This window comes from Amblyraja radiata, chromosome 11 (genome assembly GCF_010909765.2).
Source record: "Amblyraja radiata isolate CabotCenter1 chromosome 11, sAmbRad1.1.pri, whole genome shotgun sequence".
Lineage (NCBI taxonomy): Eukaryota > Metazoa > Chordata > Chondrichthyes > Rajiformes > Rajidae > Amblyraja > Amblyraja radiata.
The window spans coordinates 29,489,667-29,505,701 of NC_045966.1; the positions used below are offsets into that span (position 1 = coordinate 29,489,667).

The 16,035-nt window shown below is 38.1% G+C and overlaps 1 protein-coding gene across 3 annotated transcripts in view; it reads right to left on the reverse strand.

The window, feature by feature from the left end:
- The window catches only part of sfxn1 (sideroflexin 1), a 93,780-nt gene that overhangs the window by 24,587 nt on the left and 53,158 nt on the right, over window positions 1-16,035 (reverse strand). For all 3 annotated transcript variants that reach the window (XM_033029623.1, XM_033029620.1, XM_033029622.1), the window contains exons 6-8: window positions 13,148-13,233; window positions 12,002-12,129; window positions 11,479-11,528 (exon numbers count right to left, since the gene is read on the reverse strand). In XM_033029623.1, the coding sequence (XP_032885514.1) occupies window positions 11,479-11,528; window positions 12,002-12,129; window positions 13,148-13,233 (264 nt within the window). The remainder of the gene's footprint in view (window positions 1-11,478; window positions 11,529-12,001; window positions 12,130-13,147; window positions 13,234-16,035) is intronic.

The window sequence follows — 16,035 nt, forward strand, 5'->3', positions numbered from 1 at the left end:
ACCCAAAATGTAGGGGAGAGAGAAGAAAAAGACAATAAACAGAGAATAAGAGAGGGTGGGTTTCTTAAATGTGTATATTTTAATGCTAGGAGCATTGTAAGAAAGGTGGATGAACTTAGAGCCTGGATTGACACCTGGAAGTATGATGTTGTGGCGATCAGTGAAACATGGTTGCAGGAGGGCTGTGATTGGAAACGAAATATTCCAGGATTTCGTTGCTTCAGGTGTGATAGAATTGGAGGGGCAAGAGGTGGAGGTGTTGCATTGCTTATCAGGGAAGATATTACAGCAGTGCTTTGGCAGGATAGATTAGAGGGCTCGTCTAGGGAGGCTATTTGGGTGGAACTGAGAAATGGGAAAGGGGTAGCAACACTTATAGGGGTGTATTATAGACCGCCAAATGGGGAGCGAGAATTGGAAGAGCAAATATGTAAGGAGATTGCAGATATTAGTAGTAAGCACAAGGTAGTGATTGTGGGAGATTTCAATTTTCCACACATAGACTGGGAAACACATTCTGTAAATGGGCTGGATGGGTTGGAGTTTGTAAAATGTGTGCAGGATAGTTTTTTGCAGCAATACATAGAAGTACCTACTAGAGAAGGGGCGGTGCTGGACCTCCTGTTAGGAAATGAGACGGGTCAGGTGGCAGAGGTATGCGTTGGGGAACAGTTCAGGACCAGTGATCACAATACCATTAGTTTCAATATAATTATGGAGAGGGTCAGAACTGGAACTAGGGTTGAGATTTTTGATTGGAGAAAGGCTAAATTTGAGGAGATGCGATAGGATTTAAAAGGAGTAAATTGGGACATTTTGTTTTATGGGAAAGATGTGGAAGAGAAATGGAGTACATTTAAAGGTGAAATTTTAAGAGTACAGAACCTTTATGTCCCTGTTCGGTTGAAAGGAAATAGTAAAAATCGGAAAGAGCCATGGTTTTCAAGGGAAATTGGACACTTGGTTCGGAAAAAGAGGGAGATCTACAATAATTATAGGCAGCATGGAGTAAATGAGGTGCTTGAGGAGTATAAAGAATGTAAAAAGAATCTTAAGAAAGAAATTAGAAAAGCTAAAAGAAGATATGAGGTTGCTTTGGCAAGTAAGGTGAAAGTAAACCCAAAGGGTTTCTACAGCTATATTAATAGCAAAAGGATAACGAGGGATAAAATTGGTCTATTAGAGAGTCCGGTGGCGCTATGGAGTAGGAGAGACTCGCGCCAACTAGCTCCGTGAAAAATCCGAAAAAACGGGAGGAAAAGACAGATCCTACCTGCAGAAAACGGGACCGATTGTTTTGCACTAAGCCCGTGACGTCATCAGGCACGCGACACCGGCAGTATGTCGACTCAACATACTCCCACCCACAAGGCAAAAAACGGCAAGACTAAAGAGGTAGGCCCAACTGAAGCCTCGGCCTCAGGTTTAACAGCATCCCGAGAAGACATCTCAAAGAAGAAGAAAAAGACTGAGATGGAAGAATTAAAAACGTTCCTTAAGGAGGAACTTAAAAATCTTAGACAGAACTTTCAAGAGGTTAAAGAGGAGCTAGCATCTTTTAAAAAAGAAATGAAAGAACAAATTAAAGAAGATGTTACAGAGATTGTACACAAAGTCCTTGAAGACTGGAAATTAGAAATGGAAAGAAATATGACTCAAAATGTTGAAGAAGTAAATGAAAAACTGAATAAGATGGAATCCAGATTTCATTCTAAACTTGAACCTATTCTCCTGACATTAGACCAACACTACAAGATTGTAAAATAACTTGAGAAACTTGCTGAGACAAGCACCGCAACTACAAAACAACTCATCACTGAGAACCAACGCCTATCAAAGTTATTGTATCAAATAACTGAAAAATGTACAGACTTGGAGGGACGACAGAGGCGTCAGAACTTAAGAATCGTGGGCATCCAGGAAGGCAGAGAGGGGACTCGTGACCCCCGTGAATTTGCTGCAGAAGTACTGAAAACAATTTTGAACCTGGATCAGGCGCCATTACTTGCCCGAGCGCACAGAGTGGGTCGCCCAAAGGTGGGCGACCGACCAAGAATAATGATAGTAAAGGTCCAATATGACCATGTGTTGGATGACATGATGAGGAAAATTGGCAAAAGCAGAAATCTTGTATATGAAGGAGACAAGATTAGCGTATTCAGAGATTACCCCGTGGAAGTTGCTAAGAAAAGAGCGTTGTTCACAGAAACAAGAAGAATACTGAAGAACATAAAGAATCTGAGATATGGACTGTTATACCCCGCAACACTGAGAGTCAGTTACGAGAAGAAGGAATACTTCTTCATCAAGCACACGGAAGCATTTGAATTTGCCAAGAACGTCGAGGACAAGATCAAAGATTGAAAAATATTCAACTCTTAACACCTACTCGGACACTGCTATCTCGCAGAGAAGATATGGAACTCTATACTCTAAACTATTATATTTAAGAGTTGCCTAAAATTCGCAATAAGAATTGGGTATATTTCCTGCAACGGATATATAATACTAACATTCTAGTACTAACCTCTAACAACTATTAATAATCAAGAATATTAACTAACACTAACTAATGATAATAAGATTATTTAGATTATTTAAGAATTAATTAAAAGTATGAAATATAAGTAAAGTATGATTCAGGTATTTTATAATGAGAAATGTTTGATGGCCCTCTCTCTGATGTTTTCGTTTTTGATTATTCTTTGATAAATGTTTATATTATACAAAACTAATATTTCAATTTGAGACTACCAATTATACCATTAATGGAATATAATCAATATTTCTTTCCCCCCCACAAATTGTATGCATCGAATTGGAAACTTTCCTTTCAAGGAAAGTACGGAGCTAGCATTTTTATAAACCAAAAGCTACGGAAGTCCATAGATGCTTAGCCACATTAGGGTGGCTATCACTAACTGCACTAATTGTAGTTGTAGTTGCTTTTCTTTTTTACTTTTCACACTTTACTAACCCTATTAGCTATCACCTTTTTTTTATCTTATATCATATTATATTTTGTATTTGGAATGGAATTGCATATTTTATTTAAGGAGATACGTTCGGATGGAAAACAGACGTGACCTAAAATTCATCTACCTGAAGTTCAAGTATAAGGTAGGGTTGAGTGTGCTGAATCATCTGCTCTACCACTTAATCACAAGATGCAAGACATGAATATAAAAATTGGGGGTGAGGGAATTAAATTCTGTGGTTGGAATGTTAAGGGAATTAATGAACCTATCAAGAGAGGCAAAGTGTTAGCTCATTTAAAATAATTGAAAACAGATATAATATTTCTCCAGGAGACACATCTTAAAAAGGAAGCACAACACAGATTGAAAGCAAAATGGATTGCTAAAGCGTACCATTCTTCATTCTCACATAAATCAAGAGGTGTTGCAATATTAATTCGTAAAGGTATACCCTTTAAACATATATCAACGATAGAAGACATTGAAGGCAGATATATTGTAATAATAGGGGAGTTATACTTAAAAAAGGTGACTCTCCTCAATGTGTATGGACCAAATTTTGATAGCCCTCTGTTTTTTAAGAGAATTCTTAACAATATCCCGGAAGGTACACAACAAAACTTAATAATCGGTGGAGATTTAAATTGTACATTGGATGCTTGTTTGGATAGATCATCAACTCAAAGAAAACTAAAATCTCGATCAAGTGAATTTTTAAATTCATACATTAATACTACTAATATTAAGGACGTTTGGAGAATTGAAAATCCATCGGGCCGAGAATATTCATTTTACTCACCAGTACATAAAACTTACTCAAGGATAGACTATTTTTTAGTAGATTCAAAACTTATCCCATTCACCTATAACTCACAATATCATAACATCATAATCTCAGACCACGCCCCATTAACATTTATGATCAAAGTAAACGGAATGGCAGAGACACAGTCACAATGGAGATTTAATCCCCAAATCTTAAAAGATAAATCATGTAATGAATATCTAGTAAAACAGATTAAAATGTTTTTTGAGGCTAACGATAGCCCTGAAATCTCTGCCTCCCTTCTTTGGGAAACATTTAAAGCATTTGTACGAGGAGCATTAATTTCTTCCCAATCATTTTTTAATAAAGAGAATAGGGCCAAACAACAGAAACTGGAAATGGAAATAAAGCAATTAGACACAGAAAATGCAGCAGCACCATCCACGATAAAACACAATAAAATTGCAGTATTGCTATATAAATTAAACAAGATTTATTCAGACCAAGTTATAAAACTTTATCAACATACAAAACAATTAAATTTTGAATTTGGTGACAAACCACAAAAACTATTAGCGCGTCAACTTCGCAAATTGGACGGGGAAAAAACAATATACAAAATTAGAACAGATAAGGGAGAAACATTAACACTGCCTAAAGATATTAATGATAGATTTCTACAATACAGGTGCACAACCTTTTATCCGAAGATCCAAATAACGAAAACCTCCGAATAGCGGACATTTTTTCGGTCCTTGAAGAAAGGTCCTTGAAAACGTTCACCGAGGGCGGCCCGCAGAAGTGACAGCGGAACCTCCGCTCGGTCCTCGAAGAAAGGGGAACTAAATCCCCATTCATAAAAGAGAAGGTGAGGGTATATTGCGCGGGAGGGTTAATAATTGACAATATGCTGCTGCCTGCCCGCTGAGTTTAAAAGTTCCCACGGTAGACTCACGATACACAGTGCAGATTGTCGCTCCCTTCAGTTTCACCCCACCTACGCCCCTCTGCTTCCCGGCCATGTATGTGACCCCTTCCCTCCCCTCTCCAGCTCCCCGCCCATTGCACCGGCGCGGGGGCTTTGCACTGTCTTCCCTTCAGCTCCAGTCCAGGGGGGTGGCCGGAGACGTCAGGACCAACGGGACACCAATACAATACAATAATAACCTGCAGCCATACAAAAAAAGAACCAAGACACACATCAACACAATTCAATTCACATAAACATCCATCACAGTGAGTCTCCTCCTCACTGTGATGGAAGGCAAAGACTTGTCTCTCCCCTGCTCTCCATTCCTCTCCCAAAGTCGAGGTCAAAGCCCCCGGCGGGCGCTAGCAAGTCCGCGGCAATTTACAGCCGCGCCGGGCGTTGTAAGGCCCCGCTCCAGGTCACTTTCAACCCCGTAATTCGGGCGGGAGAAGTCGTCGCTGCCGGTGCCCCGCAAAGCAGTCTCCCACCGGGGACCCGCGAGCTCCCGGTGTCACCATCCATCGGAGTCGGGTCGCAGCAGCGCGCCGCCGCAGCTCTCCACGCTCCGAAGCTGGCTAGCTCCACGGAGGTAGGTCCGTAGGTCCACAGGCTCCACAGCTCCCACCGCCGCCCACCGACCCCCAGGCCCACTGCAAGCACGGAGATCCCAGAGACCCACAGCCAGCAGCAACTCCAGCCCAGCCCCGCTCCAACTCCAGAGGAACACGTAGGGGCAGAAGCTGATGGTGTGCAAGGTACGTCTTGTTCTTGGGGTGGCGGATAAAGGGGCGCAGCTCGGGCTGTGGGCAAACTGCCACTTGTCGCCGTAGCGGCCCATCGGGGAGCGGATTCCTCTGGAGGGGGAGGGGGGTATTGTGCTGTTTGATCGCCCCCTGCTATCCCAGGGACAGGGAGACACAGCGGCTTTTTAGACAGGTGGGCAATCACTTCCAAAGTTCTGCCCACACAGTCAGTACACCTCTCCTACACTGCATTTCATACAAACATTTATTCTGCAAGAAAAAACTACATTGAAGACTCAAACTCGCGACCGAGTAACTGCCAGGATCAAGGCGCAAACTCGCGACCTTGCGGATATGAGCCGAGCACTCTACCACTGAGCCAGCCATTAAAATCTACGCTAAAAAAATTCCATTCCGAAGACCGACAAATTCTGAATTACGAAAAGTGTCTGGTCCCAAGGCTTTCGGATAAAAGGTTGTGCACCTGTACTACCAAAAATTGTATTCATCTAAAATAACAGAACAATCAACGGGAATGGAAACATTTTTACAGAATTGTAAGTTTGCGGGTCTAGATCAGAAAGAGAGAGAATTGCTAGGGGCTGAAATTACGATAAAAGACATTGAAGAATCAATAAAGTCCTTAAAAAACGGAAAGTCGGCAGGACCCGATGGTCTAAATTCGGAATTTTATAAAAAAAATTATGATTTGCTTTCCCCACGCCTACAGACAATGTACAAATACGCCTATACTCAACAGAAACTCCCAGAAACTCTAAATGAATCTACAATCATACTTATACCAAAAACGGACAAGGATCTTGAAGACCCAGGTTCATACAGAGCTATAGCCCTCTTAAATACTGATCAGAAAATATTAACTAAGATTCTATCTAATAGATTGAGCTTAGTGATCAGCAAATTAATACATTGGGTACCAAACAGGGTTTATCCCCAAACGGTATTCATTTTTTAATCTGAGAAGATTATTTAATATTATATACTCCAATAGAATCCCTAACGCAGAGCTAGCAATTATCTCGTTAGATGCTGAAAAAGCATTTGACCAGGTAGAATGGCCATATTTATTCTCGGTGATGGAAAATTTTCAACTAGGAGAGAAGTACTGTACATGGGTTAAATTGTTATATTCTAACCCAACAGCTAGAATATTAACAAACAAAATGTTATCAACTAAATTTAATCTCTCTAGAGGCTGTAGACAAGGATGCTCACTATCCCCACTATTATTTGCTCTTGCAATCGAACCCCTAGCAGAAAGCGTTAGAAACCATCCAGGAATATTTGGATACAATACTAGAGACACAAGGAATAAAATCTCCTTATATGCAGATGATATACTAATATATATTACAAAATTAGAAACTAGTATTCCAAACCTATTAAATCTAATAACTCAATTTGGTCAGTTTTCGGGATATAGAATCAATTGGAATAAAAGCGAAATCATGCCAATAACAAAATTCAATTTACATACAATACAACAATCCCCTTTTAAAATAGTTAAAGATAAATTTAAATACTTAGGAATCTATGTAACTAAGACATATACCTCTTTATTTAAACTAAATTTCCCACCCTTACTGAATAAACTACATAAGAATATTCAATACTGGAAAACACTCCCCATTTCAATGTTTGGGAGAATTAATGCTATAAAAATGATTTTTTTACCGCAACTGCTGTACCTACTTCAATTAATTCCGATATATATCCCAAAAACTTTTTCAAAAAAGTCGATTACATTGTTACAAGTTTTGTCTGGGATTATAAGAATCATAGAATAAGTAAAAAACATTTATGTAAATCAAAGATAAATGGAGGTCTGGCTTTGCCAAATTTCTTATTTTATTTTTGGGCAGTCCATATTAAAAACATGAATTTTTGGCTGGAAGAAATGGATCAACAACCAGATTGGCTAATGATGGAAAAGGAAGACTGTCTACCTTTTGAAATTGGACCGATCATATTTGCCCCCACAAAACTGCACAAAAAAACCTATAAAGAAAACCCCATAATACATAGTGGAATACGAATTTGGAAACAAATAAAAAAAGATTTAAAATTGAATAATATACCACTCTGCCTTCCCATTGTAAATAATCCTTTATTCAAATCATCCTTTATGGACAAAGGTTTCACACAATGGAAAAATCATGGAATCAAAAATATAGGACATCTTTATGGGAAAGGTACTTTTCTTTCATTTCAAGAGTTATAACAGAATTATGGACTGCACTCAAATAATTTCTTCAGATATCGACAAATTAGAGATTATGTTAAATCTAATACTCAAGTTTACAGGAATAGGGAATCAGAAATTCTTGATGAATGTCTGAACAAGCATCCTAATACTGAAAAACTAATAGCTTATATCTATAACTCCCTACTAAATAACGAGGTACCACCGACCGAACCATATAGATACAAATGGGAAAATGAAATAGGTCATCCTATCACAAAAGATATGTGGGACGAAAGTTTACAACAAATACATCAATGTTCATTAAATACTTTAATACAATTCAAGGTCTTACATAGACTACACTTCTCTAAAATAAAACTAAATAGAATCTTCCCACAAATCTCTCCTATTTGTGATAAATGTCTACATTTAGAGGCTAATTTAACACATACGTTTGCAAACTGTATAAAACTTAAACATTACTGGACAGATATTTTTGAAATAACTTCAGAAGTTATTAATACAAAACTGGACCCAGACACAAAATTAATAATACTTGGAATATCAGAACAAAGCTTAACACTCACAACAAACCAAAGAAATTTCCTCAATTACAGTATAACCGGAAAGAAATTAATATTAAAATTTTGGAAAGGCCCTACAACCACCACAATTAAAATGTGGATTACGGAAATGTCGGAGACCCTATACTTAGAAAGAATTAGACTTGTCTTAATGGACAAACAAGATCTTTTCCATAAAATTTGGACTCCATTCATTAACTATCTGAAGGGATAGATTGGCACAGCACGAGGACCCTGCTGAAACTTGAACTGAGGAACAGATGAAAAGCTATACTTTATAACCTACGAACCTATCTCCATTGATGTATTACAGGTAACCCGTTCCACCTCCCTTGTTTTTCTGTTGTGTTTTTTTTTTTTTTTGGCTTTCTTTTTTATTTGTAACTTTCTACCCTCTCTTTTTCTCGCTTTCTATAAAAAATAAAAATACTAGAAGCAGAAGTAATTGATAATGGAAAATTTTAATAATGTATGACTGATGTATATGAAAAGTTTTTTTTTACTATAATATGTAACTACATTTTATAATATGTCTACTTCTAATAAATAAATTTAAAAAAAAGAAAAAAAAAAGAGAGTCAGAGTGGACAGCTATCTGCAGAGCCAAAAGAGATGGGGGAGATATTGAACAATTTATTTTCTTCGGTATTCACCAAGGAGAAGGATATTGAATTATGTGAGGTAAGGGAAACAAGTAGAGTAGCTATGGAAACTATGAGATTCAAAGAAGAGGAAGTACTGACACTTTTGAGAAATATAAAAGTGGATAAGTCTCCAGGTCCAGACAGGATATTCCCTAGGACATTGAGGGAAGTTAGTGTAGAAATAGCAGGGGCTATGACAGAAATATTTCAAATGTCATTAGAAACGGGAATAGTGCCGGAGGATTGGCGTACTGCGCATGTTGTTCCATTGTTTAAAAAGGGGTCTAAGAGTAAACCTAGCAATTATAGACCTGTTAGTTTGACGTCAGTGGTGGGCAAATTAATGGAAAGGATACTTAGAGATAATATATATAAGCATCTGGATAAACAGGGTCTGATTAGGAACAGTCAACATGGATTTGTGCCTGGAAGGTCATGTTTGACTAATCTTCTTGAATTTTTTGAAGAGGTTACTCGGGAAATTGATGAGGGTAAAGCAGTGGATGTTGTATATATGGACTTCAGTAAGGCCTTTGACAAGGTTCCTCATGGAAGGTTGGTTAAGAAGGTTCAATGGTTGGGTATAAATGCAGGAGTAGCAAGATGGATTCAACAGTGGCTGAATGGGAGATGCCAGAGTAATGGTGGATGGTTGTTTGTCAGGTTGGAGGCCAGTGACTAGTGGGGTGCCACAGGGATCTGTGTTGGGTCCACTGTTGTTTGTCATGTACATCAATGATCTGGATGATGGTGTGGTAAATTGGATTAGTAAGTATGCAGATGATACTAAGATAGGTGGGGTTGTGGATAATGAAGTAGATTTTCAAAGTCTACAGAGAGATTTATGCCAGTTGGAAGAGTGGACTGAAAGATGGCAGATGGAGTTTAATGCTGATAAGTGTGAGGTGCTACATCTTGGCAGGACAAATCAAAATAGGACGTACATGGTAAATGGTAGGGAATTGAAGAATGCAGGTGAACAGAGGGATCTGGGAATAACTGTGCACAGTTCCCTGAAAGTGGAATCTCATGTAGATAGGGTGGTAAAGAAAGCTTTTGGTGTGCTGGCCTTTATAAATCAGAGCATTGAGTATAGAAGTTGGGATGTAATGTTAAAATTGTACAAGGCATTGGTGAGGCCAATTCTGGAGTATGGGGTACAATTTTGGTCGCCTAATTATAGGAAGGATGTCAACAAAATAGAGAGAGTACAGAGGAGATTTACTAGAATGTTGCCTGGGTTTCAGCAACTAAGTTACAGAGAAAGGTTGAACAAGTTAGGGCTTTATTCTTTGGAGCGCAGAAGGTTAAGGGGGGACTTGATAGAGGTCTTTAAAATGATGAGAGGGATAGACAGAGTTGACATGGATAAGCTTTTCCCACTGAGAGTAGGGAAGTTTCAAACAAGAGGACATGACTTGAGAATTAAGGGACAGAAGTTTAGTGGTAACATGAGGGGGAACTTCTTTACTCAGAGAGTGGTGGCTGTGTGGAATGAGCTTCCAGTGAAGGTGGTAGAGGCAGGTTAGTTTTTATCATTTAAAAATAAATTGGATAGTTATATGGACGGGAAAGGAATGGAGGGTTATGGTCTGAGCGCAGGTATATGGGACTAGGGGAGAATACGTGTTCGGCACGGACTAGAAGGGTCGAGATGGCCTGTTTCCGTGCTGTAATTGTTATATGGTTATATGGTTATAAGTAACAACCAACAGTGGAATAAACACTGTACTCAGTGATGCACCAGTGGTCACAGGCTTCTAATCTGAAAATCAACCCCCCATTACCACCCTCCGATCCCTTCCACTAAGCCAATTTTTTATCCAAATAGTTAACTTACCCTGGATCCATGTACCTCACCCAGCAATCTCTTACCTGGATTCCCACATCCTGGGATCCCCTTGCTTATGCCCTAGAAATTATCCATCTTTATGAGCTTTAAGTCTGCGAATACGTCCTCTTTTGTAATGAGGATATGCTTCAAGATATCAAGATGATCCTCCGCAAATTCCCAGATTCCAGGTCCTTCTCCATGTGAGTATTTAATTAATACTCGCACATAGATTACCACATTGTTCTTTAAGGGGGGGACACTCCCTCCCTAGTTAGCCTTTTGCTTTTAATGTATTTGCAGAATCGCTTAGGATTCTCCTTTACCTTATTTGTCAAAGCTATCTCGTCCTCTTTTTACTCTGTCAAATTCCCTCTTCAAAGTGTGTGTACTCCTCCATCCTTTATACTCAAGGGATATGCTTGATCTCAGCTCTCTATAGCTGACATATGCCTCCTTTTTGCTGACATGAGCATCAATACCCCTCATCAAGCAAGCCTTCCTAATCCTGCCAACCTTGTCCTTTACTCTTTCTGAATAGGCCGACCTCTCCCAAACACACATTTAGAAGCCCCTCATTTGTCAGATACTCCTTTATCTGCAAACAGCCTCTTTCAATTAACCTTTGAATGAACAGTCCTCGGTGTATTGAATAAATAACTTGATTTGACGTTTCGTTCAAAGTAACGGCAAAATGAATATTGCTGAACATCGTAGAATGATGAATAATTTAAGAGACAACCACAAAAACCTTACCTTTAAAAAGGCTTTCCTTTCCAATGCATTCATGATAAATGGAGGAATGGCTATAAATAAAAAAAACATTTAACTATGTTATTTACAATTGAAACAAAAAAAACATTCAATTTTTGGAACAACAGAATAATCTTATTTTGGATTTTAGGTCAATGAAATTGACTGCAAATAAAATATACAACTGAATTTACAACTAATATCTGGGCATGCTAAAAGTAAAAATGCAATTTTGCAGAATTCTCCAGCCTTCATGTTGAAACTTATGAAACATGATGGTATGGTCGATAACATTTGCTTTCCAGTTTTCACTTGCCAGCTGGAGTAATTTGTAAACTTAATAGCCAACCATCAAGAAATCACAAGCTTGCCAAACTATGATAAGATGGGTCTGATATAAATGCACGTCCTTGTGATCGTAACACAATGCATAAATAATCAACAGAAATAAAGAGCAAAGAATATGCTAACCAGAGTGACACATATAATGAAATTGTTAAAACTATTTACTTGTAGTACTACTGACCCATTCCAGGAGCAGCCATAAGAATCCGAGAGATTATTACTTGTACGATAGCTTGTTGAGCAGCTTTTGTTGATTCTCCGAGTCGGTTGCCATTCTCATCTGTTATTGGTATTCCATGTTTCAATTCCCTTTGGAATAAAAAACAGATTATTGCTATTTCCAGAATGTTTAGATTTAATATTTGCTCATGGCTGTAAATATACTACAATGAATTACAATCCATGGAATTATGCTTTGGGTTCCTTTCTAAATTTTAATAACAGCACTTTACTCCTTCCAAAAGCAATATTTATTTTGTTTTAAAGCACAAGCAACCAGATTATTATTTATACTTATGAGCCTAAAATACAAATATTACAATTTTTAGAAGAATGGATTTGCTGTGTTCTCTCAAGATATTACCTATATCCTTCTTTACTGTAAACACCATAAACCTACATAAAGTTCCATAACTTAAAAAAAAAAATATTGCTCATTATTATACTTATATCCTTGTTTCAGAAATACACCATATTCAGTATGTGGCCAAGATAGGTTTTGGTATTGACCAATGCTAGAGGGTGCTGAATAGTGCCTTTAGTAATTTAAGTCATAATCTTCTGAGAAACATTTTGTTCATGTTGTAAGGTTAATAAAACTACACATTAGACAGCATGCTTGTTTCTTTTAAAGCAGAAAAGGGAAATTATAGGATAAACATTTTCAGCACTCCATCCACGATGGGAGATTAAAAAAGAGCAAACGTTACTTAAAATTGTCTTTAATCAAAAGGTCTCTGTGCACATGTTTCCTCCTAGTAAATAGATCCATTCTAAATAGAGGGATGGTTTATTGACTTTGACTCTTGGTTTGAGAGTTTTTGTAGCATTTGGATTAATTTACAGTATCAAGGGTATCTTTGTTATTTCTAATCATATTCTGCTTTTTCATGTTTCTCCAATCATGACATTTTATGAAAAAGCCAACAGGACTGCTCCTATTATTCTGCTGTTCTTCAAAAGGCAGAGAAATGAACACAATGATTTTATTGGAATGCAACATCCATGATAAATATCTCCCAGTGCAGCAAAATTATGCATTATACCATGCGACCCATAGCATTAGTTTATTTTTTAAATGTGTGCTTGACAATTTTGAAAACCTTACCTCTGCCTCATTAATGGAATATTTATACAGTTGGCAGCAGCTACTGCAGCAAATGGAACAAAGCGTCCTATTAGAGGTGTAACATGCTGCATAGAATAAAAGGATCATTAATTATTTCCTTTCCAAGAAATCTAGAGGTAATATCATTTCAAATCATTATTATTATTATATCTAAATAAATGTTACTACATGTAAATAAGTTACCAAATAGCTAAATCGTCAACTTCTGAATAATTTCCCGTGCACATAGTAATATCGTCTGACCAAACATAAAAGATTAATTAGTAAATAAATCAGATCCAGAGCCCTAAGGAGTGTGGAGTCACTACCTTTTTGTTTATTTTCATAAATGGTAGTGAACAACATTATTTATCTTGCTGCACAGTGCCACACAAAATTCTAATGTCCAAATTGTACTCTGGTTTTTGTATTTATTTAGGTTATCTTAAACTGTGAAATTACAATTGACTTTTGTAACCCGTCATTAGTTTCAACAGACCCAGATCAGAAACACTTAAATTACATAATAGATTTAAAAATCAATTCAATGAACTAAAGGTATTGAATAGATTTTACTTTAATATATGAGGTTGCTTTGGCAAGTAAGGTGAAAGTAAATCCAAAGGGTTTCTACAGCTATATTAATAGCAAAAGGATAACGAGGGATAAAATTGGTCCATTGGAGAGACGGAGTGGACAGCTATCTGCAGAGCCAAAAGAGATGGGGGAGATATTGAACAATTTCTTTTCTTCGGTATTCACCAAGGAGAAGGATATTGAATTATGTGAGGTAAGGGAAACTAGTAGAGTAGCTATGGATACTATGAGTTTCAAAGTAAAAGAAGTACTGACACTTTTGAAAAATATAAAAGTGGATAAGTCTCCAGGTCCAGACAGGATATTCCCTAGGACATTGAGGGAAGTTAGTGTAGAAATAGCCGGGGCTATGACAGAAATATTTCAAATGACATTAGAAACGGGAATAGTCCCCGAGGATTGGCGTACTGCGCATGTTGTTCCATTGTTTAAAAAGGGTTCTAAGAGTAAACCTAGCAATTATAGGCCTGTTAGTTTGACTTCAGTGGTGGGCAAATTAATGGAAAAGATACTTAGAGATAATATATATAAGCATCTGGATAAACAGGGTCTGATTAGGAACAGTCAGCATGGATTTGTGTCTGGAAGGTCATGTTTGACTAATCTTCTTGAATTTTTTGAAGAGGTTACTAGGGAAATTGACGAGGGTAAAGCAGTGGATGTTGTCTATATGGACTTTAGTAAGGCCTTTGACAAGGTTCCTCATGGAAGGTTGGTTAAGAAGGTTCAACTGTTGGGTATAAATGCAGGAGTAGCAAGATGGATTCAACAGTGGCTGAATGGGAGAAGCCAGAGGGTAATGGTGGATGGTTGTTTGTCGGGTTGGAGGCAGGTGACTAGTGGGGTGCCTCAGGGATCGGTGTTGGGTCCTTTGTTGTTTGTCATGTACATCAATGATCTGGATGAAGGTGTGGTAAATTGGATTAGTAAGTATGCAGATGATACCAAGATAGGGGGTGTTGTGGATAATGAAGAGGATTTCCAAAGTCTACAGAGTGATTTAGGCCATTTGGAAGAATGGGCTGAAAGATGGCAGATGGAGTTTAATGCTGATAAATGTGAGGTGCTACACCTTGGCAGGACAAATCAAAATAGGACGTACATGGTAAATGGTAGGGAATTGAAGAATACAGTTGAACAGAGGGATCTGGGAATAACCGTGCATAGTTCCTTGAAGGTGGAATCTCATATAGATAGGGTGGTAAAGAAAGCTTTTGGTATGCTAGCCTTTATAAATCAGAGCATTGCGTATAGAAGCTGGGATGTAATGTTAAAATTGTACAAGGCATTGGTGAGACCAAATCTGGAGTATGGTGTACAATTTTGGTCGCCCAATTATAGGAAGGATGTCAACAAAATAGAGAGAGTACAGAGGAGATTTACTAGAATGTTGCCTGGGTTTCAACAACTAAGTTACAGAGAAAGGTTGAATAAGTTAGGTCTTTATTCTCTGGAGCGCAGAAGGTTAAGGGGGGACATGATAGAGGTCTTTAAAATGATGAGAGGGATAGACAGAGTTGATGTGGATCAGCTTTTCCCTTTGAGAAAAGGGAAGATTCAAACAAGAGGACATGACTTCAGAATTAAGGGACAGATGTTTAGGGTTAACATGAGGGGGAACTTCTTTACTCAGAGAGTGGTAGCGGTGTGGAATGAGCTTCCAGTGGAAGTGGTGGAGGCAGGTTCGTTGGTATAATTTTAAAATAAATTGGATAGGCATATGGATGAGAAGGGAATGGAGGGTTATGGTATGAGTGCAGGAAGGTGGGACTAAGGGAAAAAAGTTGTTCGGCACAGACTTGTAGGGCCGAAATGGCCTGTTTCCGTGCTGTAATTGTTATATATATATGTTATATGTTATATTTTTACTTGAGGCTCATGTGCTTCAGATTTAAATATCCCATGAAAGCAGTTTTTTTTAAATTATTCATTCCACAATGAACTTCATTAACAACATCACATATATTTATTGACCAATCAAGAACTAGTCAAGATAGCAGTGGCGCACTGCTTCTTTAAATTGTTGGAGTTAGGCACTCTTTACACTTCCCATAAGGCAGACTAGTGTGCAACTTGGAGGGTGACTTCCACTGCACTCACTGCCTCTTTCCATCTGGCTGGCAATAGGTCATGCTGATGAAGAGTTAATGCAGTGTATTTGTAATATGATATTATTGCAGCTACAGAATCCCAGTGGCAGAGAGAGTGAATGTTTAAGATGATGCTTTTAATATTTAGAGCAGAGGGATTATATACCAATAAAGCAGACTGCTTTTATTAGATTGGTTCAC